This window comes from Eumetopias jubatus, unplaced genomic scaffold (assembly GCF_037043125.1).
Source record: "Eumetopias jubatus isolate StellerSeaLion01/CBP00866 unplaced genomic scaffold, mEumJub1_p1.0 scaffold_10, whole genome shotgun sequence".
Lineage (NCBI taxonomy): Eukaryota > Metazoa > Chordata > Mammalia > Carnivora > Otariidae > Eumetopias > Eumetopias jubatus.
The window spans coordinates 61,485,477-61,501,722 of NW_028274816.1; the positions used below are offsets into that span (position 1 = coordinate 61,485,477).

Below are 16,246 nucleotides of genomic sequence, written 5' to 3' on the forward strand. Positions count from 1 at the left end.
CCTTGCCACTGCTTTATCAAGTTTATGTGATATTCTAAATCCTCTGTTGTCATTTCAACAATCTGCACAGCATCTTCACCAGGAGTAGATTGCAACTCAGGAAACCACTCTCTTTGCTCCTTCAGAAGTAGCTCCTCTTCTGTTCAAGTTTGATCATGAGCCTGCAGCAAGTCAGTCCCTTCTTCAGGCTCCACATCTAATCCAGGTTCTCTTGCTATTTCCACCATATCTGTAGTGACTTCCGCCCCTGAAGTCCTGAACCCCTCAAAGTCATCCATGAGGGTTGGAATCCACTTCTTCCAAACGCCTGTTAATGTGGATATTTTGAGCTCTTCCCATGAATTACAAATGTTATTTTTTTTTTTTAAAGTAGGCCCCACAGGCATAGAGCCCAAAGCAGAGCTTGAACTCACCACCCTGACATCCAGACCTGAGCTGAGATCAAGAGTGCTTAACCGACTGAGCCACCCAGGCGCCCCAAATCACAAGTGCTCTTAATGGCATCTAGAATGCTGAATCCCTTCCAGAAGGTTTTCAGTTGACTTTGCCCAGATCCATCAGAGGAATCACTGCCTAAGGCAGCTACAGCCTTACAAAATGTATTTTGTTATGCTAAGACTTGGAAGTTGAAATGACTCCTTGATCCATGGGCTGCAGGATGGGTCTTGTGTTACAGGTCCGAACACATTAATCTCGTTGAACATCCCCATCAGAGCTCCTGGGTGACCAGGTGCATTGTCAGTGAGCAGTAGTATTTTGAAAGGATTTTTTTTTTTTTTTTTCTGAGCAGTAGGTCTCAAGAGTGGCTCAAAATATTCAGTAACCATGTTGTAAAGCAATGTGCTGTCATCCAGGCTTTGCTGTTGCATTTATGGAGCCCAGGCAGAGGAGATTTAGCGTCATTCTCAAGGGCCCTAGGATTCTCAGAATGGTCACTGAGCACGGGCTCCAGCTTGAAGCCAACAGCTGCCTTAGCCCCTAACAGGAGTCAGCCTGTCCTCTGAGGCTTTGAAGCCAGGCATTGACTTCTCTCTACTGATGAGAGTCCTACATGGCATCCTCTGCCAGTAGGAGGCTGTTTTGTCTACACTGGAAATCTGTGTTTAGTGTAGCCACCTTCACGGATTACCTTAGCTAGCTCTGGGTAACTTGCGGCAGCTTCTATATCAGCTTTGGCTGCTTCACCTTGCACTCTCATGGAGATGGCTTCTTTCCTTCCACCTCCTGAACCACCTCAGCTAGCTTCAAACTGGTCTGCAGCCTCCACGCCTCTCTCGGCCTTCACAGAATTGAAGGGAGTCAGGGCCTTGCTCTGGATGAGCTCTTTCACTATCCTTCACAAACTTCTCCTTCGCATTTATAGCTGGGCTCTTTGGCACAACAGACCTAGCCTTGGGCCTGTGTTGGCCTTCGACATGCCTTCCTCCCTAAGCTTAGTCACTTCTAGCTCTTGATTTAGAGTGAGAGACATGCAACTCTTCCTTTCACTTGGACACTTGCAGGCCACTGGAGCGGCATTAACTGGCCTCATCTCAATACCGCTGTGTCTCAGGGAACAGGGAGGCCTGCGGAGAGGGAGAGAGATGGGGAATGGTCGGTATGTGTGAGAACACACACATTTATTGATTAAGTTTGCCATCTTATGTGGGTGTGGTTTGTGGTGCCCCCAAACAATGATGATAGTAACATCAAAGATCACTGATCACAGATTACCATCCCAAATGTAATAATGATGATAAAGCTTGAAATGTTGGGATAATTACCCAAATGTGACCCAGAGACATGAAGTGAGCAAAAGTTGTTGGATAAACAGCACCGATAGAGTTGCTGGATGCAGGCTTGGCACAAACCTTCGCTTTGTGAATAACTCGGTGTCTGTGGAGTGCCCTAAAGTGAAGTGGGATAAGATAAAACGTGCCTCAATTGCATGGAATTCAAACATCTCCCAGCACTTTGTTAGCTCTGGGGAATTAAAGTAAAACTTTAATTAAAGTAAATTTTATTTTTTTCCATAAAGGAATTAAAGTAAAACTTTAATTTATCCTTATATCTTAAAATGTTAGGAGATTGACAGAATATGCAAACATCATCAGATGATAATTGGTGTATGTTTGCTTTCACTGCCTTAATGTTTAAAACCTTGACACGGGTTTCTTAGGGCTTATCCTGTTTGGGGTTCACTGAGTTTTCACCAATGACCATTGCCAAATTTGGAGGAATTTTAGACAGTATTTCTCTCTTCTCCTCCTCCTTCCTCCTCCCCTTCTCCTCCTCCTTCTTCTTTTTAAGATTTTATTTTTAAATAATCTCTACACCCAACATTGGGCTCCAACTCACAGCCCCAAGATCAAGAGTTGCACGTTCTTTCAACGAAGCCAGCCAGGCGTCCCTCAGGTATTACTTCTTGAATTGTTTTTTGGTCCTGTTCTCTTGTCCGTTTCTGGGACTGTGAACGTGTGGAGGGTAGATCTGTTAACAGTCCCACGATTCATCTCCTTCCCCAGCGTATTCCCTTTCGTCATTCAGACCGAGTACTTTTTATCGTTCCTCCTTCATCATCTCCTCTGTGCTCTCCACTCGGCCACAAGCCCCTCCATCCATGGGGACTTTTATTTTGATTTCTGTATTTTTTCCCATCTAGAATCTCCATTTTTGCTCTTCTTTTTTTTTCATCTTTTTTATTATGTTAATCACCATACATTACATCATTAGTTTTTGATGTAGTGTTCCATGATTCATTGTGCATAACACCCAGTGCTCCATGCAGAATGTGCCGTCTTTAATGCCCATCACCAGGCTACCCCATCCCCCCACCCCTCTCCCCTCTAGAACCCTCGGTTTGTTTTTCAGAGTCCATCGTCTCTCATGGTTCGTCTCCCTCTCCGACTTACTCCCCTTCATTCTTCCCTTCCTGCTACCTTCTTTTTTTTTCTTAACATATATTGCATTATTTGTTTCAGAAGTACAGATCTGTGATTCAACAGTCTTGCACAATTCACAGCGCTCACCATAGCACATACCCTCCCCAATGTCTATCACCCAGCCACCCCATCCCTCCCACCCCCCACCACTCCAGCAACCCTCAGTTTGTTTCCTGAGATTAAGAATTCCCCATATCAGTGAGGTCATATGATACATGTCTTTCTCTGATTGACTTATTTCACTCAGCGTAACACCCTCCAGTTCCATCCACGTCATTGCAAAAGGCAAGATCTCATTCCTTTGATGGCTGCATAATATTCCATTGTGTATATATACCACATCTTTATCCATTCATCTGTCGGTGGACATCTTGGCTCTTTCCACAGTTTGGCTATTGTGGACATTGCTGCTATAAACATTGGGGTGCACGTACCCCTTCGGATCCCTACATTTGTATCTTTGTGGTAAATACCCAGTAGTGCAATTGCTGGGTCGTATGGTAGCTCTAATTTCAACTGTTTGAGGAACCTCCGTCTGTTTTCCAGAGGGGTTGCACCAGCTTACATTCCCACCAACAGTGTAGGAGGGTTCCCCTTTCTCCGCATTCCCGCCAACATCTGTCATTTCCCCCTGACTTGTTAATTTTAGCCATTCTGACGGGTGTGAGGTGGTATCTCATTGAGGTTTTGATTTGGATTTCCCTGATGCCGAGCAATGTTGAGCACTTTTTCACGTGTCTGTTGGCCATTTGGATGTCTTTTTTGGAAAAGTGTTCATGTCTTCTGCCCATTTCTTGATTGGATTATTTGTTCTTTGGGTGTTGAGTTTGATATGTTCTTTATAGATTTTGGATACTAGCCCTTTATCTGATATGTCATTTGCAAATATTTTCTCCCATTCTGTCGGTTGTCTTTTGGTTTTGTGGACTGTTTCTTTTGCTGTGCAAAAGCTTTTTATCTTGATGAAATCCCAATAGTTCATTTTTGCCCTTGCTTCCCTTGCCTTTGGTGATGTTTCTAGGAAGAAGTTGCTGCGACTGAGGTCAGGGAGGTTGCTGCCTGTGTTCTCCTTTAGGATTTTGATGGACTCCTGTCTCACGTTTAGGTCTTTCAACCATTTGGAGTCTATTTTTGTGTGTGGTGTAAGGAAATGGTCCAGTTTCATTCTTCTGCATGTGGCTGTCCAATTTTCCCAGCACCGTTTGTTGAAGAGACTGTCTTTTTTCCATTGGACATTCTTTCCTGCTTTGTCAAAGATTAGTTGACCATAGAGTTGTGGGTCCATTTCTGGGCTCTCGATTCTGTTCCATTGATCTATGTGTCTGTTTTTGTGCCAGTACCATACTGTCTTGATGATGACAGCTTTGTAATAGAGCTGGAAGTCCGGAATTGTGATGCCGCCAGCTTTGCTTTTCTTTTTCAATATTCCTCTGGCTATTCGGGGTCTTTTCTGGTTCCACACAAATTTTAGGATTCTTTGTTCCATTTCTTTGAAAAAAGTGGATGGTATTTTGATGGGGATTGCATTGAATGTGTAGATTGCTCTAGGTAGCATTGCCATCTTCACAGTGTTGGTTCTACCAATCCATGAGCATGGAACGTTTTTCCATTTCTTTGTGTCTTCTTCAATTTCTTTCCTGAGTATTTTATAGTTTTCTGAGTACAGATCCTTTGCCTCTTTGGTTAAATTTATTCCTAGGTATCTTATGGTTTTGGGTGCAATTGTAAATGGGATCGACTCCTTGATTTGTCTCTCTTCTGTCTTGTTGTTGCTGTATAGGAATGCCACTGATTTCTGTGCATTGATTTTATAGCCTGCTACTTGACTGAATTCCTGTATGAGTTCTAGCAGTTTTGGGGTGGAGTCTTTTGGGTTTTCCACATACAGTATCATATCATCTGCAAAGAGTGAGAGTTTGACTTCCTCTTTGCCGATTTGGATACCTTTGATTTCTTTTTGTTGTCTGATTGCTGTGGCTAGGACTTCTAATACTATGTGGAATAGCAGTGGTGAGAGTGGACATCCCTGCCGCGTTCCTGACCTCAGGGGAGAAGCTCTCAGCTTTTCCCCAGTGAGAATGATATTCGCTGTGGGTTTTTCATAGATGGCTTTTATGATATTGAGGTATGTACCCTCTATCCCTATACTCTGAAGAGTTTTGATCAAGAAAGGAAGCTGTACTTTGTCAAATGCTTTTTGTGCATCTATTGAGAGGATCATATGATTCTTGTTCTTTCTTTTGTTAATATATTGTATCACGTTGATTGATTTGCGGATGTTGAACCAACCTTGCAGCCCAGGGATAAATCCCACTTAGTCATGGTGAATAATCCTTTTAATGTACTGTTGGATCCTATTGGCTAGTATTTTGGTGAGAATTTTTGCATCCATGTTCATCAAGGATATTGGTCTGTAATTCTCCTTTTTGATGGGATCTTTGTCTGGTTTTGGGATCAAGGTAATGGTGGCCTCATAAAATGAGTTTGGAAGTTTTCCTTCCATTTCTATTTTCTGGAAAGTTTCAGGAGAATAGGTATTAATTCTTCTTTAAATGTTTGGTAGAATTCCCCTGGGAAGCCATCTGGCCCTGGGCTTTTGTTTGTTGGGAGATTTTTGATGACTGCTTCAATTTCCTTAGTGGTTATAGGTCTGTTCAGGTTTTCTATTTCTTCCTGGTTCAATTTTGGTAGTTGATACATCTCTAGGAATACATCCATTTCTTCCAGGTTATCTAATTTGCTGGCATAGAGTTGCTCATAATATGTTCTTATAATTGTTTGTATTTCTTTGGCGTTGGTTGTGATCTCTCCTCTTTCATTCATGATTTTGTTGATTTGGGTCATTTCTCTTTTCATTTTGATCAGTCTGGCCACGGGTTTATCAATCTTGTTAATTCTTTCAAAGAACCAGCTCCTAGTTTCGTTGATCTGTTCTACTGTTCTTTTGGTTTCTATTTCCTTGATTTCTGCTCTGATCTTCATTATTTCTCTTCTCCTGCTGGGTTTAGGCTTTATTTGCTGTTTTTTATCTAGCTCCTTTAGGTGTAGGGTTAGGTTGTGTATTTGAGACCTTTCTTGTTTCTTGAGAAAGTCTTGTATTGCTATATATTTTCCTCTTAGGACTGGCTTTGCTGCACCCCAAAGATTTTGAACAGTTGTGTTTTCAATTTCATTGGTTTCCATGAATTTTTTTAATTCTTCTTTAATTTCCTGGTTGACCCATTCATTCTTTAGTAAGATGCTCTTTAGCCTCCATGTATTTGAGTTCTTTCCGACTTTCCTCTTGTGATTGAATTCTAGTTTCAAAGCATTGTGGTCTGAAAATATGCAAGGAATAATCCCAATCTTTTGGTACTGGTTGAGACCTGATTTGTGACCTAGGATGTGATCAATTCTGGAGAATGTTCCATGGGCACTAGAGAAGAACGTGTATTCCATTGCTTTGGGATGGAATGTTCTGAATATGTCTGTGAAGTGCATTTGGTCCAGTGTTTCATTTAAAGTCTTTATTTGTTGATCTTTTGCTTAGATGATCTGTCCATTTCAGTCGGGGGGGGGGTTAAAGTCCCCCACTATTATTGTATTGTTGTCAATGTGTTTCTTTGCTTTTGTTATTAATTGCCTTATATAATTGGCTGTTCCCATGTTCGGGGCATAGAGATTTACAATTGTTAGATCTTCTTGTTGAATAGACCCTTTTAAAAAATTTTTTTATTGTTATGTTAATCACCATACATTACATCATTAGTTTTTGATGTAGTGTTCCATGATTCATTGTTTGTGCATAACACCCAGTGCTCTACGCAGAATATGCCCTCTTTAATACCCATCACCAGGCTAGCCCATCCCTCTCCTCCCCTCCCCTCTAGAACCCTCAGTTTGTTTTTCAGAGTCCATCGTCTCTCATGGTTCCTCTCCCCCTCCAACTTACTTCCCTTCATTCTTCCCCTCCTGCTATCTTCTTCTTTTTTTTTCTTAACATGTATTGCATTATTTGTTTCAGAAGTACAGATCTGTGATTCAACAGTCTTGCACAATTCACAGCGCTCACCATAGCACATACCCTCCCCAATGTCTATCACCCAGCCACCCCATCCCTCCCACCCCACCCCCACTCCAGCAACCCTCAGTTTGTTTCCTGAGATTAAGAATTCCTCATATCAGTGAGGTCATATTATACATGTCTTTCTCTGATTGACTTTTTCACTAAGCATAACACCCTCCACTTCCATCCACATCGTTGCAAATGGCAAGATCTCATTCCTTTTGATGGCTGCATAATATTCCATTGTGTATATATACCACATCTTCTTTATCCATTCATCTGTTGATGGACATCTTGGCTCTTTCCACAGTTTGGCTATTGTGGACATGGATAGCACCTTTAAGTAGGATATAGTGTCCTTCTTCATCTCTTATTACAGTCTTTGTTTTAAAATCTAATTTGTCTGATATAAGGATTGCCACCCCAGCTTTCTTTTGGTGTCCATTAGCATGGTAAATGGTTTTCCACCCCCTCACTTTCAATGTGGCGGTGTCTTTGGGTCTAAAATGAGTCTCTTGCAGACAGCATATTGATGGGTCTTGTTTTTTAATCCAATCTGATAGCCTGTGTCTTTTGATTAGGGCATTTAGCCCATTTACATTCAGGGTCACTATTGAAAGATATGAATTTAGTGCCATTGTGTTGCCTGTAAGGTGACTCTTACTGTATATTGTCTGTGTTCCTTTCTGATCTATGCTGCTTTTAGGCTCTCTCTTTGCTTAGAGGGCCCCTTCAATATTTCTTGGAGGGCTGGTTTCGTGTTTGCAAATTCCTTTCGTTTTTGTTTGTCCTGGAAGCTTTTTATCTCTCCTTCTATTTTCAATGATAGCCTAGCTGGATATAGTATTCTTGGCTGCATATTTTTCTCATTTAGTGCTCTGAAGATATCATGCCAGTCCTTTCTGGCCTGCCAGGTCTCTGTGGATGGGTCTGTTGCCAGTCTAATGTTTCTACCATTGTAGGTTACATATCTCTTCTCCTGAGCTGCTTTCAGGATTTTCTCTTTGTCTCTGAGACTCGTAAGTTTTACTACTACATGTCAGGGTGTTGACCTATTTTTATTGATTTTGAGAGGGGTTCTCTGTGCCTCCTGGATTTTGATGCCTGTTTTCTTCCCCACATTAGGGAAGTTCTCTGCTATAATTTGCTCCAATATACCTTCTGCCCCTCTCTCTCTTTCTTCTTCTTCTGGGATCCCAATTATTCTAATGTTGTTTCGTCTTATCATATCGCTTATCTCTTGAATTCTGCCCTCGTGATCCTGTAGTTGTTTCTCTCTCTTTTTCTCAGCTTCTTTATTTTCCATCATTTGGTCTTCTATACCGCTGATTCTCTCTTCTGCCTCATTTATCCTAGCAGTTAGTGCCCCCATTTTTGATTGCACCTCATCAATAGCCTTTTTGATTTCAACTTGGTTAGATTTTAGTTCTTTTATTTCTCCAGAAAGGGTGTCTCTAATAACTTCCATGCTTTTTTCAAGCCCAGCTAGTATCTTTAAAGTCATGATTTGGAACTCTAGGTCTGACATTGTACTAATGTCCGTATTGAGTAGGTCCCTGGCAGACGGTACTACCTCTTGTTCTTTTTACTGAGGTGATTTTTTTCGTCTTGTCATTTTGTCCAGAGGAGAATAGATGAATGAGAGAACAAAATGCTAACAGGTTTACAACGTCCCCAGCAAATATACTCTATACAAATCAGAAAAGACCTGAAACCAGGGGAAAAAAAAAGGGAAAGAAAGAAAAAAGAAAGAGAAAAAAAAGAAAATGAAAAAGATAAAAACAGAGAAAAACAGAACAAAACAAAAACAAAACAGAATATGATCAAATATGATCAGGCTAGTGCATTGATCAATGCCACACACTAGATTTGGGGCCTATTTTGATCTGTTAGAAGAAAGTGCCTCCTAATATTTTAAAGGAAGGAAGACTTATATATGTACAAAATAAGGGTTGATACAATGAAGGGATGGAAGATGACTGTAAAAATGAAAATTATAAAAGATTTTATAGAAGGAATTGATAAGATAAGAAGTTGTTTGAAAAAAGAAAGAAGAAGATTAAAAAACAAAGAAGAAAAGAAAAAAAGAAAAGGGAGAGAATGTGATCAGGCAGGAGACTAGAACAAAGCCATACACTAGTGATTTAGGGTATATTTTGATTTGTTAGAAGAAACTGTATCTCAAAATTTTAAAGAGAGAGCAACTTATATATATATGCCAAAAATAAGGGTAACTACTATGAAGGGATAAAATATGACTGTAAAAAATGAAAAATAAAAAAAAATTTTTTTAAAAAAGGGATTGATAAGATGTTGGTTGAAAAAGGGAAAAAGAAAAATTCAAAAAAGAAAAAAACAGTTAAAAAAATCACCTTTGAAAAACTAATGAATCATGGTAAAAAAGCCATGAATTCTATGTGCAGTATTCCCCTAGCGCTGGAGTTCTCCCGTTCTCCTTGATCGGTAAACTTGGTCTTGGCTTGCTGGCTGTTCGTGCTGATCTTCTGGGGGAGGGGCCTGTTGCCATTTCTAAATGTCTTTGCAGGAGGCAGAACTGCCCCGCCCTTGTGGGTCTGGGCTGAGCAATCTGCTTGGGTTTGCTCTTGGGATCTTTTGTTTCCTGCAAGCTCTTGGTACAGCTTTGGAGGACCAGAGTGAAAATGGTGGCCTCCCAATCTCCACCTGGAGGAGCTGAGAACTCGGGGCCCCACTCCTCAGTGCGCCCCCAGAGAAAAGCAGTCACTCCCGTCTCCCCGGTCTCCGGCCGCACTCCGTGCTCACCCGGCCTGTGACCGAGCGTTTGTATCTCTGGCACCTGACCCCGTGTGGAGTCTGCAAACCCAGCAGATGCCTGCAGTGCGCTCCCGCGCCGCTCCTCCCAGGGGAGGGAGGGGAGTCTCCCCAGCTCTGCCGCTTGTTGGGTCCCTGCTGGAGGAGCAGTGGCCCGACTTCCAGTAAGTGGTCGCTTTTCTGTTCAGAGAGTTGTTGCTATTCTTCTCTTCGATCTCCTGTTGAGTTCATAGGTGTTCAGAATGATTTGATCCCTATTCAGCTGAATTCCTGAGACCAGACGAAACCCAGGTCTCCTACTCCTCCGCCATCTTGCTCCCCATTTTTGCTCTTCTTTATATATCTCCCATTTCTTTGCTGAGATTTTCTATTTATTTTTAGATGTATCTGAAGCATGTCTGTGTGATGGCTCCTCACAGCATTTCCATTACATTGGCCTTTGAGTCCTTGTCAGGAAACAGCACCTGCATCATCTGAGAGTTAGCATCTTTCTCACTCCACAGATTTTCCTGGTTCTTGTTATGATGAGTGACTTTTTTTATGGAAACCTGGTCAGTTGGATATGATGTTTGGAGGGTCTGGATCTTATTTAAATCTTCTGTTGCAGAAGCTTTTTCTGGCACATTGCTGGGGTGCTGACTTATTACTGCCCGGTGGAAGGCGTACAGTCCAGATGCCCCATGTGCCCTCCTGTGACACCTGCTGTGTCATTCCTGGGGTCTTCATGGTCTTAGCCCGGCAGCTGCCTTCGCTCCACTTTTTGGAGTACTCTTATGTTTCTTGTTTATAGTGTGGGAGTTTCAGCTGTGATTTATGGGGGTCCATAGGGAAAACATACATCCACTTCCTCTTGGCCCCAAACTGGACCTCTGAAATGCAATTGATTTTTGTATATTGATGATGTTTCCAGTGACATGGCATAAGCCCTTTTCAGATTAGAGTAATAGGTCTTTACATTATTTGGGATAGTCCATGCATGCAATTTTGTGATCCATGAATAATCAATACCATTTATTTATTTGTTTGTTTATTTATTCAGTTTCAAAAAAGAAAGAAAACTTTATTTTTATGGAAACCTAGTAGAAGAGAAAAGGAATCTACACATAGGTGTAGGTAATAGTAGGCAACAAATGAGAATTCGACAAAGTAACATCAAATCGGGCACTTACAACATCCAACCTCATCAGCTGGGGGTGTCCCGGTGGAAATAACCAGGCTGGAATCCCTATTTTATCCATTCAGGGCTTATCACTTTTTTTCCTCTTTATTTAATTGGTTGGTTCTTCTTGTCAAGTTTTCATGTCAATTTTTGTTTTTCTGGACTGATAAAATGTGCTAGGGAAGCATTCCTTCTTTCTCTATTCTCAGGGGAAGCCTGTGTAAGTTTGGTATGTGTGTGTGCATGTGTGTGTTCATGTGTGTGCTCACATGTTCATGTGTGTCGGCATTCCCATAGGTCTGCATGTGTTCACATGTTCGTGTGTGCATGTGTGTCCACATGTTCATGTGTGTTCACATGCATGTACCTGTATTTCTTACGTGTTCACGTGTTTGTGTGCATGCATGTGTGTCAGTGTGTGCTCACATGTTCATGTGTGTAGGAGTATATGTGTGTTCATGTGTTTGTGTGTATGTAGGTGTGTCCATTGTCCGTGTGTGTGTGTGTATTTCACAATGCATCAGTATTTGGAGGCATTCACCAGTGAAACTTTCCAGATTCAGTTCACTCTGTGGGAAAAACTTTAATGCATATTCACCATATATTACACACACAGCAATTCAGATTTTCTATTTATCCCTATGTCTGTCATTTTGGTAACCTGTATTTTTGAGGATTTTGTCTTGTTTTATCTACATTTTCTAATATTTTGGCATAAAATTGTTCATAATATAATAACTAATAAAAATGAACATAATAAACTCTGTTATTGATTTAAAGTCTGTAGGCTGTGATGCTGTCCTGAATGGTGATGTGATGGGATGTGGGCCTTCTCTCTCTCTCTCTCTCTCTCTCTGTCCCTTGGCCATCGTGGCTAGGATTTATACATGTGATTGATATTTACAAAAATGAACATTTTGGGCTTTAGATTCTTCTTTATTTTTTGTTTGACCTCATTAGTAGCTTCTCTTATCACTGTATTTCCCTCCTTCTACCTTCATTTGGAATAATTTGCTATTCTTTTTTTAAATTCATGGTATGATGGCTTGGATCATTGACTTGGTTCTTAATTTTACCATTTCATAGGTTTGATGTGTAACATTTACATTGTCCTTCAGTGTAAACATTCTCTCATTTCCATTTTGGTTTTCTCATTTCATTCTTTTGATTTCCAAAGTATAGAGATAGTACTATCTTTGATGGCAGAATCAGGTGACTCCCAGAGGGTCCCGGGAGTTCCTACTGGTCTGCGTGAGGAGTCCAGGTTGGCTGGCATTAGGTGGCGCCCAGTGTGGGCAGCTCCTGTGCCTTCCAGGGTCTCTGCGGTCGCTTCCCTGGAGTGTGGGGTCTGGGTCCTTCCTGGGCTAGCGGAGGGCCAGAGCAGCATACACATTGGGCTCTGCTGGGGGCTCCCCTGGTTGGGAGGGAGGGGATGCACTTGTCTCTCGTCGGAGGGTCAAGCGGTTCAGCTGGGCGTAGGTCACATCCGAAGGGGCATGAGATGTCGCAGCCTGCAGTGGGGGAGAGAGGGGAGGTGTGTGGTTGAGGAGGCGGGAGCCTGGGGGCTTGGAGAAGGGACCCACCTGACAGTCTATCTGCCTGTCTTCCTCTGCTTGTCTGTCCTCCGAGCCCAGCAGTGCCCCAGACACGGGGGAAGGAGAAGGGGCCAGTCCCCGCCTGAGTCTTGATCTTGAGTGGCTCACCTGGGCCCGTGTCAATCCCTGGGGGTCTTCATCCCGTGCGTTCTGCTGCAGACAGACAGTGAGGGGGAGGTTTGTCGCCTTGATTCCAATCGACCGCCTCAGACTCTTTTCCACACTGTTGCCACAGTGATGCTTTCAAACTTTCAGGCGGATTAGGTCACTTTCCTGGTGGACTCTCCAGGGGCTTCCTGAGCCTTGGGACATGCAATGCTTTCTATGGCTCAGATTCTATTCCTGACACTGTTTCTTGCTCATTTGGCTCCAGCCACATAGCCTATGTTCCTTCAAATCATGTTGCTGCCCCAGGACTTTTGCACCTGCTACCCCTGCTCTTGTTTTATTTTCCTTGGCCACACTTTGCACTCGAGGGTGCTGCCCACTTCCTTGCATATTCTGTCTGTCACCCACAACGTGAGCTCATAGAAGGTGGGTCAGATTTGCCCACTGCTGTGCTTGCAGCACGAGGTGGGGCCTGGTAAATGGTGGGCTTCCTGTGCCCATTTACTGGGTGAATGAATGAAGGGGGCCTAAGACCTGTGGGTGATTCATTTCTTCATGCACCCTCTTGAGACCTGGGCATGCACCTCAACAACCAGAAGTCAGACAGTGGTCAGGGAGCCAGGCAAGGGGAGCACAGAGGAGGCCCCATGAGGTCACAGCAGGCTGACCCAGAGTGCCCAAGGAGGGAGAAGGCATCTGAGGGACACTGCTGAGATTGGGTGGTGTGAGGACAGAGAAGTGTCCATTGGATTAAGTTTGGCACTACGAGGGCCCTGGGGTCTGCACGAGAGTGGGGGTCTCACCCGATGGTCCAGCTCCACCCCCTCCTCAGGCTGAGTGTCTTGCACGGCAGCATCTGCTGGGGCGAATGGGGGTATCTCAGGCAAGGTCCCCTGAGGTTTCTCAGACAGGGCAGCTGTGATCCAGAGGATTCAGCAGGGGCGGGGGGAGGTGCCAAGGTCATGCATGTGGGAATTTGGTCCTCACCCCCTACCCCCAGACCCTCCCTGCCCATCCCCAGGGCAATCCCCTTCCTCTCACAGAGGCTCTCCTCTTGGGCAGCAGCAGCTGAGCTGGAGCTGGGGAGGAGACAGGGTGTTAAGGGGCATAGAGGGGGCGGGTAGTTGGGAGTCTGGGGGTGTGCGAGCAAGAGTTACCTGTCCTGCAGGCCTCTGTCCTTGGGCTCTGGGTCTGCAGCCCCTGCAGGACATTGGGAATCAGCCTCGCTCTGGGCGGAGGTTACGACCACCCCCCATGTGATTCCAGGGAAAGGAGCCCTTCACACATATTGTCTGTGTGTCTCTCCATCTCCCGAGATTGAAAAGAGGAAACACCTTCAGTTGGCACGTGGGTCCCACCTGGGTGTTTTCTTTCTAGACTCTCTGACTTGAGATTCTGCAAGTGTCTTTCCACACCAGCCTTTCCCACCTCTCTGGCTTCCTTCTGGCCGCTGCCCTCAGCTCACCCTCGGTCGGCCCACGGGGCAGCCACCACCCCCTGGGGTCCGTCACCCCCTCCCCTTCTCACCTGGCTTCCTGCCTTTGCCCCGACGCCGGTGTCGGACCAGGAGGAGGCCGAGGAGGCCGAGCAGCAGGACGAAGGCCACCGAGACCCCGATGAGGACGTACAGGTACCAGTGGGGACCTGGGGCAGGAGCCACACCATGAAGGAGCCAGTGATGCCATTTAACTGAGCACCTGCTGTGTGCCAGGCACCTGCTGGGCTCTGTGCATTCACCTCTGACCCTGTCAGTAAGCACGCAGCAGGGGATTGCCGCCCATCCCGCCCACTCCACAGACAGGAAACTGAGGCACAGAGAGGTCATTCACGTGTCTCAGGTCGCCCAGCGTGGGGGCGGCAGGGCTGGGGCTGGAACCAGGGCTGTGGGTTCCCCGTGCTCTCCTCATTCTGTCCCCTGTGGGGACACCAGCTCGAGGCTCTGGGCTCCTCACCTGGGGCACGGCCTGTCCCAGCATCTTCTTCTGGAGCTGAGGGTCCTTCCAGATCCCCTATCACCTGAACGCCCCGGCCATTGCCCTCCCTCCCCTCCTCCTACAATGTCACTGTCACAGTTGCGGAAGGACAGCCCCCCCATAGGTCATGACCTGGGGGCTTCCCCGTGAGTCCTCTCCCACGATCAGAGCCCTGGTCAGAACGGAGGGGAACTCTACTCTAGGCCACGACTCTCTCCTTTACTTGGGGAAACTGAGGCCCACACAGGCGAGGGGCACGTCCAGGCCAACGCCTGCAGAGGACGCTGAACCGAGGGTGTAACTCAGCCCCTGCTCCCCATGGGCCCTCCCACCACTGAGAGCCTCGCTCACCCTCAGAGCCCCTGGAGCCCCGTTGTCCCCCTGGCATGTCTGAGGGACTGGAAGAAAAGCCCCTGGACAGCGGCCCCTGTGACTCACCAGCTGTCGAGCTGGGCCCTGTGGGTGAGGGGCCAGGGTCTGTAGAGGATCCTGGGGAAAAAGACCAGAGGGGGGCTGGAGCTTCCCCTAGAGACCGTCTCTGCCCACACTCTTCTCCCTCATGTGCCCTGTGGCCCCCAAGGTCCCCCTCCGCCTGGAGACTTCTGGTGATGGGGGCGAAGGACGAGGCAGGGGTGGGAGGGCCCTGTCTCCCCCTGCACTGTGAGCTGGGGACCCCTCTGCCGACGCTCCCTCGGAGCCCCTCACTCCCGTCCTAGACCAGAGCCCTCCTGGGCACAGGGTCCTGAAGACAATGTTGAGACACAGAGGGGACAGGGTCAGGGGCCCCTCACCGTTGACCAGGAGCTCCAGGGGGTCACTGGGCTGTGACAACACGTAGGGGGAGGTGCTCACTGAGCCGTAGCACCTGTAGGTTCCCCCGTGGGCTGAGGTCACAGGACTCATGGAGAATTCAGCCTGCTGCTGCCCAGCTCGGTGCTTTGATCTAAGACGCAGCGGGGGATCGGCTGCCCCCTCCTTGGACAGAAGGAAAGTGTCCACAGAGCTCCATGACTGACACAGCAGGGTCACATTCTCTCCTGAGGTCACCGTGGGTCCTGGCTGTACTGAGAGGGAGGGTTTGTAGGGGAGCTGTCCTAGAGAGAGGAAGGGCGGGTGAGGGGCTGTCCAGCCCTCGTTCTGCACTGAGTCTGTCTGTGTCCTCTGGGTCTCTCCCTTCTCTGTCTCTGTCTGTCTCTCTCCCTCCCTGGGGACGCCACACCTCTGGTCCCACCACCACCGCCTGGGGCCCCCCTGGCAGGAGCTGTGCAGGGACTGGGGTCCTGACTGACCTGTGGCGTCACCTGCGACCAGGATGTCCAGGGGGTCACTGGGGGCCGACCACTCGGAGGAGAGGTTCTGTCCACCATAGCATGTGTACCGGCCGCCGTGGGAGGGTCTCACAGGGTCCAGGTCGAAGTTCGCCCCAGAGAGCCCAGCGTGGGGCTGCCGGCCAAGGCGCCGGGGAGGGTCACCTGCTCCCTCCTTGGACAGAGCGAATCTGTCGTAGCCAACATCAGAGCGACACTGGAGGGTCAGGCTCTGTCCAGAGGTCACGACAGGGCCCTGCTGGCTCAGGAGGGAGGGCTTGCCCGACACACCTGGGAGAGACCAGCCGTGGATTGCAGGGGCTGATTATTCTCCCCAAACCTCCCTTC

General features: G+C 46.3%; 1 protein-coding gene across 16 annotated transcripts in view; it reads right to left on the reverse strand.

Moving 5' to 3' along the window:
• Nucleotides 1–16,246, reverse strand: part of LOC114203825 (leukocyte immunoglobulin-like receptor subfamily A member 6) — a 17,987-nt gene continuing 1,741 nt past the window's right edge. For 3 of the 16 annotated variants that reach the window (XM_088027831.1, XM_088027842.1, XM_088027837.1), the window contains 9 exons: nucleotides 15,881–16,189; nucleotides 15,383–15,685; nucleotides 15,030–15,080; nucleotides 14,146–14,262; nucleotides 13,776–13,818; nucleotides 13,660–13,697; nucleotides 13,422–13,534; nucleotides 12,619–12,663; nucleotides 11,474–12,426 (listed from right to left, as the gene is read on the reverse strand). In XM_088027831.1, coding sequence (XP_087883957.1) covers nucleotides 12,280–12,426; nucleotides 12,619–12,663; nucleotides 13,422–13,534; nucleotides 13,660–13,697; nucleotides 13,776–13,818; nucleotides 14,146–14,262; nucleotides 15,030–15,080; nucleotides 15,383–15,685; nucleotides 15,881–16,189 — 1,166 coding nt within the window. In that variant the 3' untranslated portion in view covers nucleotides 11,474–12,279. Of the gene's footprint in view, nucleotides 1,566–11,473; nucleotides 12,427–12,618; nucleotides 12,664–13,421; nucleotides 13,535–13,659; nucleotides 13,698–13,775; nucleotides 13,819–14,145; nucleotides 14,263–15,029; nucleotides 15,081–15,382; nucleotides 15,686–15,880; nucleotides 16,190–16,246 lie in introns of those variants that run through there. The other 13 variants (XM_088027843.1, XM_088027838.1, XM_088027832.1 and 10 more) reach the window with 12 other exon arrangements.